The 15774-nt window shown below is 40.8% G+C and overlaps 1 protein-coding gene across 1 annotated transcript in view; it reads right to left on the reverse strand.

Moving 5' to 3' along the window:
- Positions 1-15774, reverse strand: part of ASTN2 (astrotactin 2) — a 2164803-nt gene that overhangs the window by 387200 nt on the left and 1761829 nt on the right. Inside the window, exons 14-16 of the mRNA XM_069241522.1 lie at positions 15614-15738; positions 14587-14691; positions 8263-8442 (exon numbers count right to left, since the gene is read on the reverse strand). Of these exons, the coding sequence (XP_069097623.1) occupies positions 8263-8442; positions 14587-14691; positions 15614-15738 (410 nt within the window). The remainder of the gene's footprint in view (positions 1-8262; positions 8443-14586; positions 14692-15613; positions 15739-15774) is intronic.

The following is a 15774-nucleotide window of genomic DNA, read 5'->3' on the forward strand; positions in this document are numbered from 1 at the left end:
AAACGATGCCTTTGTGCAAATATCATTATTTGTGTGATATGATGTCATTGTCTTATTATCTGAGAACAGCTGTTGCCACTCTGAGGAGGGAAAAGCTAATAAGAAGTCCTTGCTTCTCACTTGCACACCGCTGGGCTGACTCCTTACGTTGCCCTGGAAGTGTCAATTATGATTGGGGTGTTTCCCTAATAAGACAGTCTTGAGAGTCACTATTAGAATTGGATGAACTTCAGAAATAGTCACAATAGCACAATCTTTCAAGTGTGTCATGGCTGCGAGTTGTGTTGTGCATGCACAGCTTGCGTGTTGGTGTCAGGAGGCGCATACGCAGGATTGTGGAGCGACCCGGATAGAAAGAAATAGATCCTTATTCAGAGGGCTTACCTGTGTAGAAGATGCAGTTTTCACCACTAATGTCATTAGCTGTCAGTGAAGGATGCTACCTAATGTGCAGCTATCACGTGATCAGATAAATCAAGCAGGTTCATTATCTCTCTATGGGACTTCTTACTCTCTCATAGTTTAATCACTGTTTAACTTCTTGGTACCTCGGCAAGTGATCTCAAGCCACATCTATTCTGGGGGCTCTTGTTTTATTTATTTCTGTTGTCCGGTATCTCTAGGACCAAGCTGAATCCTGCATTTTTTGGAGTTCTCATATTTTAAGAAATTATGTCGGGCAAGGACATCTGGATATTGGTAGTCCGTTCTCTTAACTTTTTGGAATAAAATCTGCATTTTCAGAAATGTTTCTAAATATTTGGAAACGTTTTATTTATTTTAGCCTTCACTGCCCGTATTTAATGACTGTTCATTTTATTTTTTTGATAAAGTGGCCTGTTACCATAAAGTTTCTTGGTGCTTCAAGACAAAGACTGACTGATGACCAACAACCTGATTATGAACTCTCTAGTAGAAAGGGGCCAGGGGGTAATTTAGCCCAGTACCAATAATTTGTGATTTCCTGTGGTCTTTACTCTATTGCAAGAGTTCCTATGACCAGTAACCAGAAAGAGCATCCTCATGTGTGCTTCCTCGTCCTGAGTTAATAGTCAAAAGGTGCATATTTTCAGAACACAAGCACTCTGTGTAGTAGTGTCTTCATACCTTGATGAGTTCAGATTCCTACCAGACTTCAATAAACTCTCAGTAGCACAGTCTTAAACTGTGCTCGCTGCAAAATCGATAGCCAGTGCAGTGATCACCAGGATCTAGAAATATGATCAAATCTTTTTAGATGTTTACATTGCTTTAAGCAGACAATTATGCACTGTTTGCAACTTTGTCAGGAGTCATGCTAATAAACCCTAGTAGAAAGTTACAGTAGTTAAGATCACATATAACACCTGCTATATGTTCTGAGTGTTTGCATTTTGAAAGAGCTTTCCAGAGCTATCACCTGTATACCTTTCAGTTCCATCTCTTTCTCTGGCGGCGGAAGTGGCAGACACTTCTACAGTTGTTGTGGCATTTGTGTAGCTAGAATCACCTGTTACTTGTTTTTATCCTTTTTGCTTAGAAGAGCTAGTACTAGGGTGAGTAAATGTTTTCTTTGGTTTTTCCCATTCCCAATATTTCCTCATTATATGAACATATTCACAAATGCCCCATTAGACTTAACATGCTTATTTGTATAATAATAACAGAATAGGGGTAAATTATGCGATCTTTGTTTAACACTGTGAATAAAGGGTAGTACTATTACCAAATTTAATGGTACGTGATTCACTGAACTCGGAGGAAGGAAGGCTGAGTTGGCCTTGAAATTATTCACAATTATGATGTTCAGATCACAGATGTATGCCACAAATGTTTAATTCACTGTGACACCCTGCTACCATAAACACGACAGGTGGTAGTTTTGCCCATAGTATGTTTGAGTGTGTGTGTATATATATATATATATATATATATATATATATATATATATATATATATCCCACTCTACATTAAGAGCTGTAATTCACTGAAAAAAGGATAAAAGAACATTATAGATAGGTATAAAGGTCAGTCAAAACATACCGTTTTTAACAAACAAAACCACATAAATTTGCGAGTTATAGGTATCTGAAGTAACTGTAACGCGTGCCCTAAAGTAACTATAACTTGCACCCCCTCCGTGGTCATTGTTGCCATCAATGATGTGATTTCAGATGTTGCAGTGATGTTATCAATGTTGTCATAGAATATGTCATAAATGATATAATATGTGAAGTAATTAGCAATGCAAGGCAAGGAAGCCTTGGTTGTTTTCAATGTAATGTACGATTTTAATATTACCTCTTATTATGTCACTTTAACTTTTTTTTTTTTTTTAAGACTAAATGTATATGTTTTTACGTAAAGTAGGATACCCATTGCCATGCACGGCGTGTAGTTGGGAATAGTGCTCAATCCCTCGAGGGCGCCCAGCCTCACCCCCTCTGCACACGGCTGACTGTGTTATGCAACAATATGAAGGGGGTCATTTTAATTAAGCAGACCTACTGGCTTTGTCAAAGGGTTAGAACACCATAATATATAAAGGAGCAGGCCTATTGGATTTATCCTGGGGTTAGCAAATAAACATATATGAAACAGACCTTTTGGCTTTGTCAAAAAGTCACAAATAACAACCAAATGTATATTTTGTAAATTATTATATTGCAATGTATAATAATGATTGTCAGAAAATATTTTCATTAAAGCATTATTTAAAATAGTCAACATATCCTTGTGTCCGTTTAAAAAAAAACATTTCTCAGACTACAAAGTGCAGTCATATAACTAACCACAAGGAGTCTTTACACTGCGGCTAAAAAGCATGCAGCTCCAACTCAGAGAGATTTAAAAAACAATATGGTAAGCTTGTCTGCAGTCATGGATTCAATCACCTAGGAGACTCACTGTGTGTGCTTTTTTTATGTCACTGGGTGGCTGCTGCACTCCCAGCAACACTCCACAATATTATAAAATGGTCGGTGTTGCCCCTGCCCTTAGTAGGGGTACCTCCAGTAAAGTAAATATAATTTAGAAGCCCTCACTGGGCATTATGAGGCACTCTGCCCCGGTGCAGTAAATAATAAATGAGTGGCTTCTGCAGCTCATTTATTATTCTATTTTTTGTTTTCTATTTTATTTTTTGGGGGGCCAACAAGCCCAACATTCTCAGTTGTTGGGGCCAGGGGTCAAGTTCAAGGCCCCTGTTGCCATTGCATGCTTCGCAGCTAGCACCCATTGTGGGTTCCAGCAGGTGCTTGCAATTATTTTTATAGTGAGTGCTCACCCAGGACACCCACTAAATGCACACTTGTTGGTGACCATGGGGGAAGCCCTCAGGCTCCCCTGGACCCAGCCAGCGCTCATACTGGGTGCTGTTGGGAGCCGGCAATATGCTTTTTTTGTTTTTCTACAGTGGGTGCCGAACTGGGGGATCCACAGCTGGGACACCCAGAACTGGCCAGGTAATTGGGATCTGTAGGGGAAACCAAAAGACCCCACAACCCCTGCCAGCTTGATGATGGGATCTGGGGGGGTCTAGTCTACAGCTTGGGGAGGGACTGAACACCCCCTTCCTAAAAAAATAAATAAATGAATAACATTGCACAAACCTTCTCTAGGCCCTGGTCCACCCCAAGTGTCGAGAGGCAGCTTTTATTTTCTTCACAAAACTGTGGATCCTCTGCTGATACGCTGTCCCCCCCAAAAAAGTATATGTTTTGGGACACCCTTCTCCATGCCTGGTGGGGGGGGGGGGAGGTATCCTTACCCTACCCCCTATAGTTTTTTTGTTCTTTCCACAGGGGTCTGAGTCTCTCAGCCTCCCACACTGCATTCACACCACACTTACAGGAGCTCCACTGACTCCCAATAAATAAACAAACAAGCACAAATCAAAATCCTCACCTACACTTTGAGGCTACTATATAACACAGGCCCAGGATACCTCAACAGTTGCATCTGATTTTATAAAGCTTCCAGACTCCTTCGCTTATCTGGACTCCAACTTGCACACATCCCATGCATACTGTAAAACCGATTCAGCGCTCAAGCATTTTCTTACATCAGTCCGTGGGCATGGAACCACCTGCTGCTACCCATAAGAATCTTCTCTTCTTGAATTCCGCAAGAAGCTAAAACCTTGGCTTTTCAAGGGGTCACACTAGGCCACAGTTTGTCTAGACTCAAAACGTCTCAGCCCCAGGATACCCCCCGGGTGATAGCACTCAACAGATTTGCATACCATAACAGTTCTAATATGACTGTGTCACATCTTTGTTGATGTGGTGGCAGCCAATAATACCTCCTTTTGATCTGTTGGATCCATGGATCCTCGGCGGCGTGATATATTCTCACATTTTGAACATTTCTGAAAAACTACTCAACATATTTACACCAAATAATAAAAAACACACTTTCTGGACCAAGGTCTAGCTTTCTGCTAAATTTGATGTAATTCTGTTCATTTTCCAATGTAAAATTGCTTGGGGAAAATGGGGAAAATATATATATATATATGTTTAGGAAGGCCTATCAAATCTTATTGATCTTACAATAGCTTAAAGAGCCCAATTGCAATCCAAACCCCTGCGTATTGTTCAAAAACCTTACAACAACGTAGACCAGATGTAAGAAACAAATGGGTAACTCACTGAGCCATACTGGTAGAATAAACAAGACTTGTAGTTCTGCACACAGTATCTGTGTGTGTGGATGCCTCCAGTATGTCCAGTTACTCATGAATGTCTCTCATTACAGAAGAAAGGGAAAAGCTCACCTGCATCCTCCCATTGTGAAGTGACTGTAGTTGATTGTTACAATGAAGAGGGAATGAGATGTTGTGGATTGCAAAGGCACAGGAACGAACTGGCTGCCTGGTAACAGCTTTTAAAAGCACAACATAATTGTATGACTTGGAAGTGCTGGGGTTTATTGCCGGGTTTAATGATGTGTCTCCTTATTTATACAGCACTCGAAGGAGCCTACTATTGATTTAATGCACTTCCTTCAAATAACATCGTTTTCACAGCTATAAAAATAAAAAAGGGAGCAAGTCTGAGACAGCTCTATTATGTCACCTCACTTGATCACACACAGCTGTCCAGGAGCAGATATTAAATACAGCACTATTATATGTTACACTCCAATGAAGGAGGTCATCAAACCCTGCAGCATGGCAAATGGGCTACTGAGCAGCAGGAGCAACTTGAAGAGACTGCTAGCTTTAGGGTCCTCCATTCAGGAATGTGCTTGCAAGAGTAGTTCTTGAGAGCACGTAATCTTGCGAGAATGGAGGCATGGCCATTTTTAGGGTCAAGAGCAAAACGCTCTGTCCCTGGTGTAATCTCTCTGTGGGCTTTTAACCACGTCCATGTCAAGCCCTTCAGTTTGGGTGGTTTGTGGGCTTGCCTTTAAAAATTAGCTTGATTTAATTAGTGAAAGCCATGCACATGTCATGCCTTTTTCAAGCGCACTGGCCAGCTACTGAAAACATACAAGGCTCAGTGTTTTCCATATGGTTTCTGCATTACTTTTTCTCTTTATTCGTAGGTAGCGCGATGTCGCTGGGCAGTAGTAGAGCGCTTTGCATGACATCGACCCTGTTACATGGATAATAGCACTTTTTGCCGATATGTTTTACTGCGAGTGAACGTCTGTTTCCTTTTGTGTGCTTGCTCTGCGCTCATGGTGGCCGTCGGCTCGCTTATGTGAAACTGTTTTACTTTTTAGGTTATGTGGCAACAAAAGTCCAGTTAGAAGTTTACAACGCTAATAGCTTTAACTCGAGCAAACGCGAGACCCATTGCATTGCAAATGCTTGTTTTGAATGTCAATTATTCTTTTGCACATCTTTACATCAGGGGTCATTACATTCGGAGTACCTTACATTTCATGGTTTTACATTGGAATCTATCTATCTATCTATCTATCTATCTATCTATCTATCTATCTATCTATCTATCTATCTATCTATCTATCTATCCATATATCCCATTTTAAATATGTTGCATTAATTATGTTTGTTTTATATTAAATTAATAATACTTTTTAATTTAAGTTAAATTCAATTGAATTTAATAATAAAAACTACAATTTACTTAACCCCAAAAGCACTTTACTACCCATATACCCAACCCTGAGCCCTAAAAATGCCTTATTACTCCTATATAGTCCCCACCCATGAGCCCATAAAACTGCTCACTATCCCACAGTTTACGTGTCAGGATATGTAAAACCTCCCTACTATACACTACTATCTGTGATTCCTAAAAACTACTTATTACCCCTATACACAATCCATCCATGAGCCCTAAAAACTGCTCACAACTTCTATACAATACCCTTCCCTGCCCCGTAAAAATTCCTTACTGCCCTTATACACTACCATCCCTGAACCATGAAAAACATTATTACCCTTATAGAAACTTTTAAAAAAACATAAACCCATACTTACATTTTTTATGAGTTACCTATTATTCATTAGGCAATTTGAATTTAACTGCATAAAATACAATTATTTTTACTGACATTTATTTCAAATTGCGCTTAAAGGTCATAACCTTTATGCATATGTAAAGCTCTGCTAGAAAAACAGACTTATGAGATGAACAGGTTCAGAGGGTCAGTGGAATGTTTGGGAGTTCTGTATAAAAGAACTGCTCCCCACCTAAAACTTGGGAACTAACCTGGGTTCCCTACTTCCTGTTGCATGCCTTTGAGCTCTGGTAAGAGCAAAATACTTCTGTCAGGAGCTGCTTTTACTCTTTGCAGGTTGGCCTGGATGGTAGCTTACCAAAAGAAGGCTGTAGTACTGCAACTTCTATGGTAAAAGGCTTTTGCCATTTTCCAGCTCGACATGGAGGGCACTTGCTGAGCCTATGCTTGAAGACGCTGTGGCAAAAATAGCAAAAGTCTTTGTCGATTTTATAGTTTATGGAGGATGATGCTGCTTATCCTATGCTTAAAACGTGCTAGAAAAATAGACACTGGAGGTGAGCAGATTTATAGTGTCTGTGATGTAGAGTACTCCAAATAAAGGAGCAGCTCTCTAACTAAAAAGTAAGAACTACCAAGATATTGCTATTTCCATTTTGCCTAATTCCTTATAAGCGTGAAAATGTATTGTTTGGATATGTTCTGGGAGCTCCCTTGTGTCTGGACAAAGCTATGCCTATCTAATGAGCTCTAATAGGAATAAAACGTGTGCCATTTGCTACTTTTATTATTCCAGTGAGGTTCAGATGTGTTTTTTACTAGTCTAAAGCTGTGATGTCGTGCCTGGAATGGTGAAAAGATTTTGTAATTTTTCAGCTCGTTGCAGATGGCATATACAGATCCTATGCTTAAAGACTTTGTTGCAAAAATGGCAAAAGGCTTTGTCACTTTTGTAGCTTAGCAAAGATGAGACTGTGCTAATCATATGCTTTAAAATTCTGCTACAAAAACAGATACTTGAGATGAGCAGATCTGCAGTGTTGGTGGGGCCGTAGAGTGTTTCGTATTAAAAAGTTCCTCTCCACCTAAAAATTGGAAACTAGACAGGATTCTCTAGTTCCTTTTTTTAATAATCTATGTGGCACTCTAATCCTGAAATAGCATTCTTTGGAGATGTTATTCTATGTATTTTATCTCACTCTACCTGTCTCTGTACCCAATGTAAGAAATCAAAATAAACCTCAAGTTAATCACAACATATCTCATCATCCATAATGCTTCTTCTGATTTAATAGAACCCTGTCAGGACCACTTCCTCTCAGATTTGTCCAAGGCCTAGTGTGCACTCCAGAATACCGTGTTTACCTTAAGAAAATGTCTATTGGGTTCTGCAGGATCACAACCAGAACTTGGGGGCACCCACAGATCTGTTATGGGTTCTTTATATTGGGAGATCTGGCCTTCATGCTCATAAATGAAAATGCTATCATATGTGAAGAAAGCAGAGCTTCAGATGAGAATCAGTAAGCAGACCTGTGGATTTGCCCCCGGATTTAGCTCTTCTTCCACATATGGGAAGATTTCCTGTTACCACCCACCTGAAAATCAGGCCAGTGGTCAGCACAGGGGGGTGGTGTTCTTTCTGTACCACAAGGAAGCTGAAGCAAGTTATGCACCTTTTTGTATATTTTTTAATATTACAGAAATCATGATGAAATGCTGACTAAGCCATTCTTTCATTAGTGGTAGTTGATAGCTGATGTAGAAATGGAGTCACAGTGAGTTACATGAATGATATGGTGCGTGGCATGCTCTTGGACACCCTCAACCCTTACCCAAATGTCTCACCTTTCTGGTATTGCAGCCACAGCTGCTGCTGCACCCTCTTGCTGGGAAAGCTAATGGTGCACGTCAGCTCTGAGCCGTAGAGCGCTTCCGACACATAATGAGAGCCGTACTGTCTCAGGACTCCCAAAAGTTCCTCCCGACTGCTCTCCTTCTTTAAGATCTTCAATACGTTGGCAAAACCTGGAACATGGATACAGAGATAACTGTGTAAGCACAAATGAATTTAAGCCTACTACGCCCTTCTAAAGGTTCAAGGGCATACTTATCAAAGTGTTCCATTGCCCTTGCGCCATGCATGGGGGTGGGGCTGAAACAGTGATGCCAACACTAAGTAAGATTACTGGAGTAATACAACGAGGCACAAATTGCTGTGTTACTTCACTATGCCCCAGGGAGGCGTTCCATGGGTGGAGGGAGGGTTTTCCCACACATCCCACCATGAACTTTGGAGCATTCCTAGATTTACCATTAATGGTAGACCTGGAAATGTGTCAAAATCCTACGCTTCCCCAGGTGAGGCATAACAAGGAGAAATATCTTTATTTCTCTGTGTTTTTTTCCTTTTTATATATGTGCCGAAAGAGAAAAATGCCTCAGGGTGTTGTTTTTGTGTAGGAAGGTGCAATATTCTGCACAAAAATAGTGCTGTCTGAAAGGCATGCATCCTTGCACCATGGTGCAAGGTAGCCTACGTTGGCGCTAGGTGGCCAAAAGGATGCCAGTGCAAGCAAAGGACAGGAATGCGCCATATAATGTTAAATACAGTGCATTCCTGCCCTTCTCCTTTCACGCAGTGCACAAAGGTGGCTTGCTGCGCTGTACTGTGCTACATGAACATTTGACAAATATGCCCCTCAGTGTGTATTCGAGTGGGGCAGCCCTTCGGTTGGTAACTTCTGCTGCTGACACAAAGTATAGAGTTTAGTATGTATCACTCTGGTTACGCCATTTGGCATGTGCCCTAACATTGGAATCATTTTCTAGAAACAAAACTGTTTAGATTTATTTTCTTCCAATATATTTTTTTACTTGTTTAATTTATTTCATCCATTTCCTTGCTCTCTGCTTGTTTGCCTAGGGTTTCAAACTATGGTTTCGGTTGCACAGATGGTCAAAGCACCACATGAACCCTTGTAGAAATAATGTTCCCTTCAGATTGTGACAAAATATAGCATCTTTATTGGTACAATGTTGCCTGGTTCCAAAAACTGGGTAATGGTGCAACATCAAGGTCGCCCACTTGAATTTGGAAGTGCCTCCTATTTAAGGCTACCAATGTTCCCCAAATGGATTTATCTGTAGGGCGTCTGTGGAGTGTTTTGGTTACTAAGAGATGGCTTTCATTGCATTTACTATTTTATCATTGTTAACTTGTAATGCTGATCTTGCCCCTGTAGCAGTGACACTGCTTACTGTATGTGTGATGACTTAGGAATATTGTAAAAACAGGTGGTGACCAGTTAGTGAGACCATGGGTTACAACCATTCATACTTCCCATCCTCCACCTGAGGTCCTCATCTCTACCAAGATCTCTGTTTGACTGTCTCCCTAGAATAATTCCATCCTTTAGATGGAGCTATACATATAAATAATGCTTTCCTGATCAGTTCTTTATTTGAAGATAGAACCCTCACATTTATGCAGCTATATAATGGTTATTATAACTTCTTACTGTATCTTTCCTGACAGAAAGAGCTTTCCATCTTTAATATTTAACCATAGATTGCACCTTCATACTGAGATCATTAGCAACAGACTGTTCTCACGGTGACATACAAAAGATGGATGCCTTACTGGTGGATCACTACCTGTTGGCGGTGTTGAGTGCTCATGTTAAGTAAAGATAGTCTCTTGCTGCAAGGGCATTATTGTGCACCAGGTGCTATTTGCTGGGGTCCTTACCTACAGATAGCTTCTCTTTTGACTAAGGGAGTATCCTAGTATAGTGCTCTGATTACACATTCAGTGACTGAATGGGAGCACCTGCAACCACAAGCATTATGGAACTAAAGCTCTTCAGTACTCAAGTTACTACAAATCTTACCTTGATGGTAAAGACATTATTTGTACAAAGATGTTATATGAGGTGCACTTCAAGTCTTTTTCTTGTTACAGTGGCTTAATGCTAGACACACTCTATAGATTGTGCTCTGCTGTGTTATTTATTTTCTTCATAAGAAAGAGCACATGTAGAGACTCCACAGACATCCCATCTGCTCAAATTATTATCTTCTCCTCTGTCAGAAGTTTTTTTGGGTCCCTGGTCAGTATTTGATCATGTGGTCTCCCTTTATCACCCATGAACCTACTCTGCACCAACCCCATCCCCACTGTACTTATGAAAGCTGTATAGCTAGGACAGATCTACTATTTAAGGTACCTGCTGAACCTGCCACTGTACATCCCTGTTCCACCTGCTTCTCTGAGAATTTACTGGCATCATGGCGTCATAGCCACAACCTGGTCCTGAGCCTCTGCAATGTTCCTACTGCAGAGCATCTGCATCTGTTTTTCATCACGCATCCTGTCTCCTGCCTGTTTTACAAACCCTGACCTATTATATTTCTAACATAATTACCTGCACGTTATTAGCTTATTTCATGTCATGATGATGGCTTACAACCAGCAAATCTATTCATGCTGGGATTTGTTTCAGTTTTCCTATTATAAGCTGAGTCCTACAGATCATAGCAGGCTACATGCTGAGGTGGAAAACACAAGTTTGCTAAAAGTTATACTGATAATCCAGCTCTTCTTCCTGACAGAGGTTCCTCTTAATCCAGAAGTAATCTGAAATTGTGGGGTCAGCAGTCCAACACTTATACTCATTTCTGCTTTTGAAGTAGGCAAAATTCAAAGGAAAGTCTTTGTAGTGCACAAGACCCAGCCTCTTACTTGTTCTGCCCCAGACACACACCAGGGGGCTGGGGACTGTATTGTGAGAGGACAGGCACAGCCCATTCAAGTGCAGGTGTCAGCTCCTCCCTCCCTCTCTAGCCCAGGAAGAGTCATCAGGATATGTTGGAGTCACCTCAGCTTCCTTTGTGTCACTGTCTAGAGTGAATTCACAAACAGCTTAATTGTCAGTCTGACCCAGACGTGCATTCAGCAGCCATGCAGAAATACAGAATGGTTAAGCAAGAATATGCCCACTTTCTAAAAGTGGCATTCTCAAACAGACAATCTAAAAACCAACTTTACCAAAAGATGTGTTTTAAACGGTGAGTTCAGAGACCCCAAACTCGTTATCTCTATCTGCTCGGAGTGGGAACCTGCACTTAAATGAGATTTAAAGGCATTCTCCATGGAAACTTATGGGAGAGATAGGACTTGCAATTGTGAAAACCAGATTTGGCAATAGTTCACTTTCAGGACACGTAAAAACACCAGAACATGTCCTACCTTTTAAATACACTGCGGGGTCTACCTTAGGGGTGTCTTGCATGTAGTGAAAGGGAGGGTTTGAGCCTGCAAGTGCCCCCACTTCGAAATGGCTATCAAACAGCTCCCGCTGGCAGAAAGCAGAGTTTTCATCTATTTCCCTGCATGCAAATATGAGTGGAGGTAAACAGATGAAAACATTGCTGCTGCAAGCAGGAAACTGCTACTTAACGCAGCACCCTGCTTGTGGGAGCATTGCCGGCTCGCGCAGGATGTGGGGAGCTGGCTAGGAAAGCAGGAGCCTTGAGGCTCCCCCCTTGGCCCTATTGCTCTCTCGCTTCTTTCCCATAAAATGATTGAAGGGAGAGAGAGAGATTGTTATTGCAATGGTCTCTCCATACAATGACTTCAAAGAGTCAGACTAGCAAGATGCATGGTACAAATATTATAGTTACGTTTGGATGCAGAGTGGAACGGAGTCATTTCTGGCCTAATTGTGCTGCCGCTCAGTTGGCTGAAGGTTAAAATCCTATTACCACTTGGCAGTGTGTTTGTTTATTTACTAGTGTTTTGACTGTTAAATCTTACCAGTGATGGAACATCCACATTCTTTCCTAATCACATGCGTGGGTTGACTGTCATAGGTATGTCTGGAAGCATCACCTTAATGAGTCATCTATGGCCTAAAGGTTAAGGTCACAGACCCTCACACTGAATGTTGAGGGTTCTACATCAGGTGTGTCCTCTTGTCATTTCCCTTCTTTAATTTCTCTTATACTTCAAAAGTTTAAGGTTCATAATGAAAGGTGATCTCACTCTTTTTAATTGACAAATAAATTTTTCTTTTCAATTTGTCCAGAAAGATCTCACTCTAAATATATAATTCATCAAATCCTCACACACCCACTTAGATCCTTACACATCCACTCACAAAGCCACTCAGACTCACACACCCACTCACAGACCCACTGAATTCCTCACGTACCCACTCACATACCCACATACACACCTACTCACAGACTCACTAAGATACTGACCCATCCACTCTCACACCCAGACAAACACTTTCACAGCCACTCTCACACCCAGATATGGTATATAATAACGTATAGTAATAAACAACACTTTACGTTAAAAAAACCCTAGAAATTCACTGACAGAAAAAAGGTTACAGGGATGTTATAATTAGGAAATAGAAGGAAAAAATAGAAATTCACTTAAAAAAACAAAGGTTAAGGGGACGGCATAGGTAAGCTCCCATTTAAACTCATGCCCTTGCCATGCACTGCTAATTACCCCACAAATTACAGTGCACATGACATCTTTGATACCATCACTGATAATATCAATGTAATATTTGCAGTAACAATTTTGATGAAAAAGTTATAGGTTATAGTTACCTTAGGGCACAAGTTATAGTTACTTGAGATAACTCTAATAGATGAATTTCCATGGTTTTGTACATTTAAAATAGGAGCCTAACTATAACGTCCATGCGTCCCTGTAACCTTTGTTTTTGTAAGTAAATATATATATATATATATATATATATACACACACACACACGCCCACACATTTATTGGATGTATTCAGGAGCCCAGCATTTTGCTTTTAATATTGCAAGTGTACCCTTAGAAATCCTAGCAGGCAAACAACTATTGATTTCAAAATTCAGTGCTGGTTGAAGAGGTAGCCATTTGGCAGGAAGAGTTTGGGCCCATGAATAAAAGCAGCACTATCTGAGCATCTCCCCTATAAAGAATATATGTTTATTTGGAAACAGACAATAAGAAAGTGGACTAGTCTGGCAACCGTCTGATAAACTAGCTTGAGAAGTATCCAAAATATCACTCATCTTCATAAAATGGGAGATTTGCTCACCTACCACACTTTCACTGACTTGGGAGGAAAGGGCAAAATAAAGTACTGAAGGGTCAGTGGCTGCTTTTTTAGAAGAGGAATAGACAGCAGATGAAATAATGCCTTCTGTCTTCCATGGAACACTAAGAGTGACTGTTAAGAGATCCAGACATAATGAAAGTAATCTTTTCCAGGAGACCTTATTTCTTTGAAGGGACTAAGGGAATAAGCAACATGATACTGCAGTAGCCATAGAATAGGGTACGTTCTGAGGGGTGATGATAGACACCAAGAGACTAGCTGGACTGGATCTCTATTGAAAAGATTTCTTAATAGTACAGATTTTATTGAAGAATAAATGTGAGTGATTAGAGTGGAAAATATCTGAGTGCAAGGTATCTATAGAGTACACAAAAGCATTAGAAAAACTGAACAGTTTTGATTCGGTTGGTCAAAGAATCAATACAGTGTAAATAGAAATTAACAAGTGTTAATGATGCACTTTTTGTACATGAGTAAAGATATTTTGTAGAGATTTATGAAAGTGGCATCAACATTGGAGTGCCACTGTCACCTCTTCCCCTTGTCAGGTTCTTTCTGTTGGTGCAATGGTGAACCAGTTGATACTAGGAGAGGTGTAGTGTTAACACCCTCTATCCCTCCCATGTTGACTTGGTGATAGCTAGGTTCTTTTCCTGTAGTTATTGATCTGTTGCTGATTATCAACATATTCTGTATTGTTACCTGAGAATGTATCTGACCATATCTACTTCACAATCTGATTATTGGCAGGTATTAATGATACTTGCAGCGCCTTGAGACCCTCACGGGTGAGTAGTGTGCTTTACAAATCCCTGATTGATTGATTGATTGATACTTGGATTATCAGCAGGATCTTTTTCTGCATATACTGACCTGACGATCAGATTATTATGCATAGTTATTGCTGGGGCTTTCCCCACACATATGCACTTTTGCTAGAATTATCAGTAGATACTACCTTGTTGCTGGGGGTTTTACATGTGATCTTCACCTCAAAAGATAGTGTCTTGCTGCTGAGAATGAGTTCTCAATGCTCTTACCTGCCGACAATGTGATAGAGCTGAGCTTCACTTTGTAGAGGTTGCTCCGAACTCTCCATTTTTGCACCATAGGATAGCCCATGGCTTCATTGTACCTGACATCACCTGGAAGAAATGCACAGAGAGACACTTGTCAATGAAAGCAAGACACTACAGACAAGCAACAGTTCACACATGTATGTTCAACAGTTTCCCAGCTGAGTGCTCAAGGTTGAGACCTCTTGAATGAGTTCAGTAACTGAGTAGGGGGAACTTATTGCTTTCCATTAGGCATAAAAGTGGCCGCTTTGCATTAAGGTTTAGTTACATTAGATCCTTACTCTGCAACAACCTGTAGTGTGTGGTTTCGTCGTATAAGGGAATTGTGCAATCTCATTGCATGTCTGAGGTAAACTTGTTCTACCAGCTCCTGGAAGTGTGTATGCAGAAAACCTATCTAGACTGGATTGTGGTTGTTTTGTATTAGAGCACCTCCTTCTCTACAAAGCATTATGCTGCCCTGAAGTCTCAGTGTAGGCGGTGGAAGGATACCGGTGTCTGCACGCACTGTACTGTGTTTGAGGAAAGAATTTAGTAGTAATAACTCCTGCCAGGCTTTGTGTGGATGTGCACAGAAATCTTGTGCTGAACATAAACAGTGGCTGAACTGTCCTACATATCTGTCACCCTCCTACACTACTTCTCCATCCCAGCTTTAAGTAATCGCCTATGGACCATCAGCCAGAGGATGTCTTCATGGCTGAGATGGGTATGCGGGGTAACCATTAGAAGAGGCAAGGATGAACAGGAGTGGCAGTAACTCACACCCTAACTCATATAATATAGATTGTACAACTATAAGTAAGCTGTTTCAGACCCTGGCAAGAGATTGCATCCATTCCAGCGTGGTTATTAATAGGATGCTGTCTCTGGACTGTGGTACTTGAATTAATATGAGAATAAATGTGTCCTGCTCTTTTCAACCCCTTACCCATTGGTGATGAAAGAGACAATGAGGGTAGGATTGCCATGCAGCAGCCCATCTTACCTGTCAGTAGCTGCATGTCCGGCATAGGTTCGGAGAGGACACCACGGCACTGCTCCTCTACTGGCAGAGGGATGACCATCAGACCGTCTGCTAGCTGAGGGAAATCCTTGATGAAGTTATTCTCTCTGAAATGGAAGGATATTAGGAGTGGTGATGTTTAG

Source organism: Pleurodeles waltl, chromosome 6, assembly GCF_031143425.1.
Source record: "Pleurodeles waltl isolate 20211129_DDA chromosome 6, aPleWal1.hap1.20221129, whole genome shotgun sequence".
NCBI lineage: Eukaryota > Metazoa > Chordata > Amphibia > Caudata > Salamandridae > Pleurodeles > Pleurodeles waltl.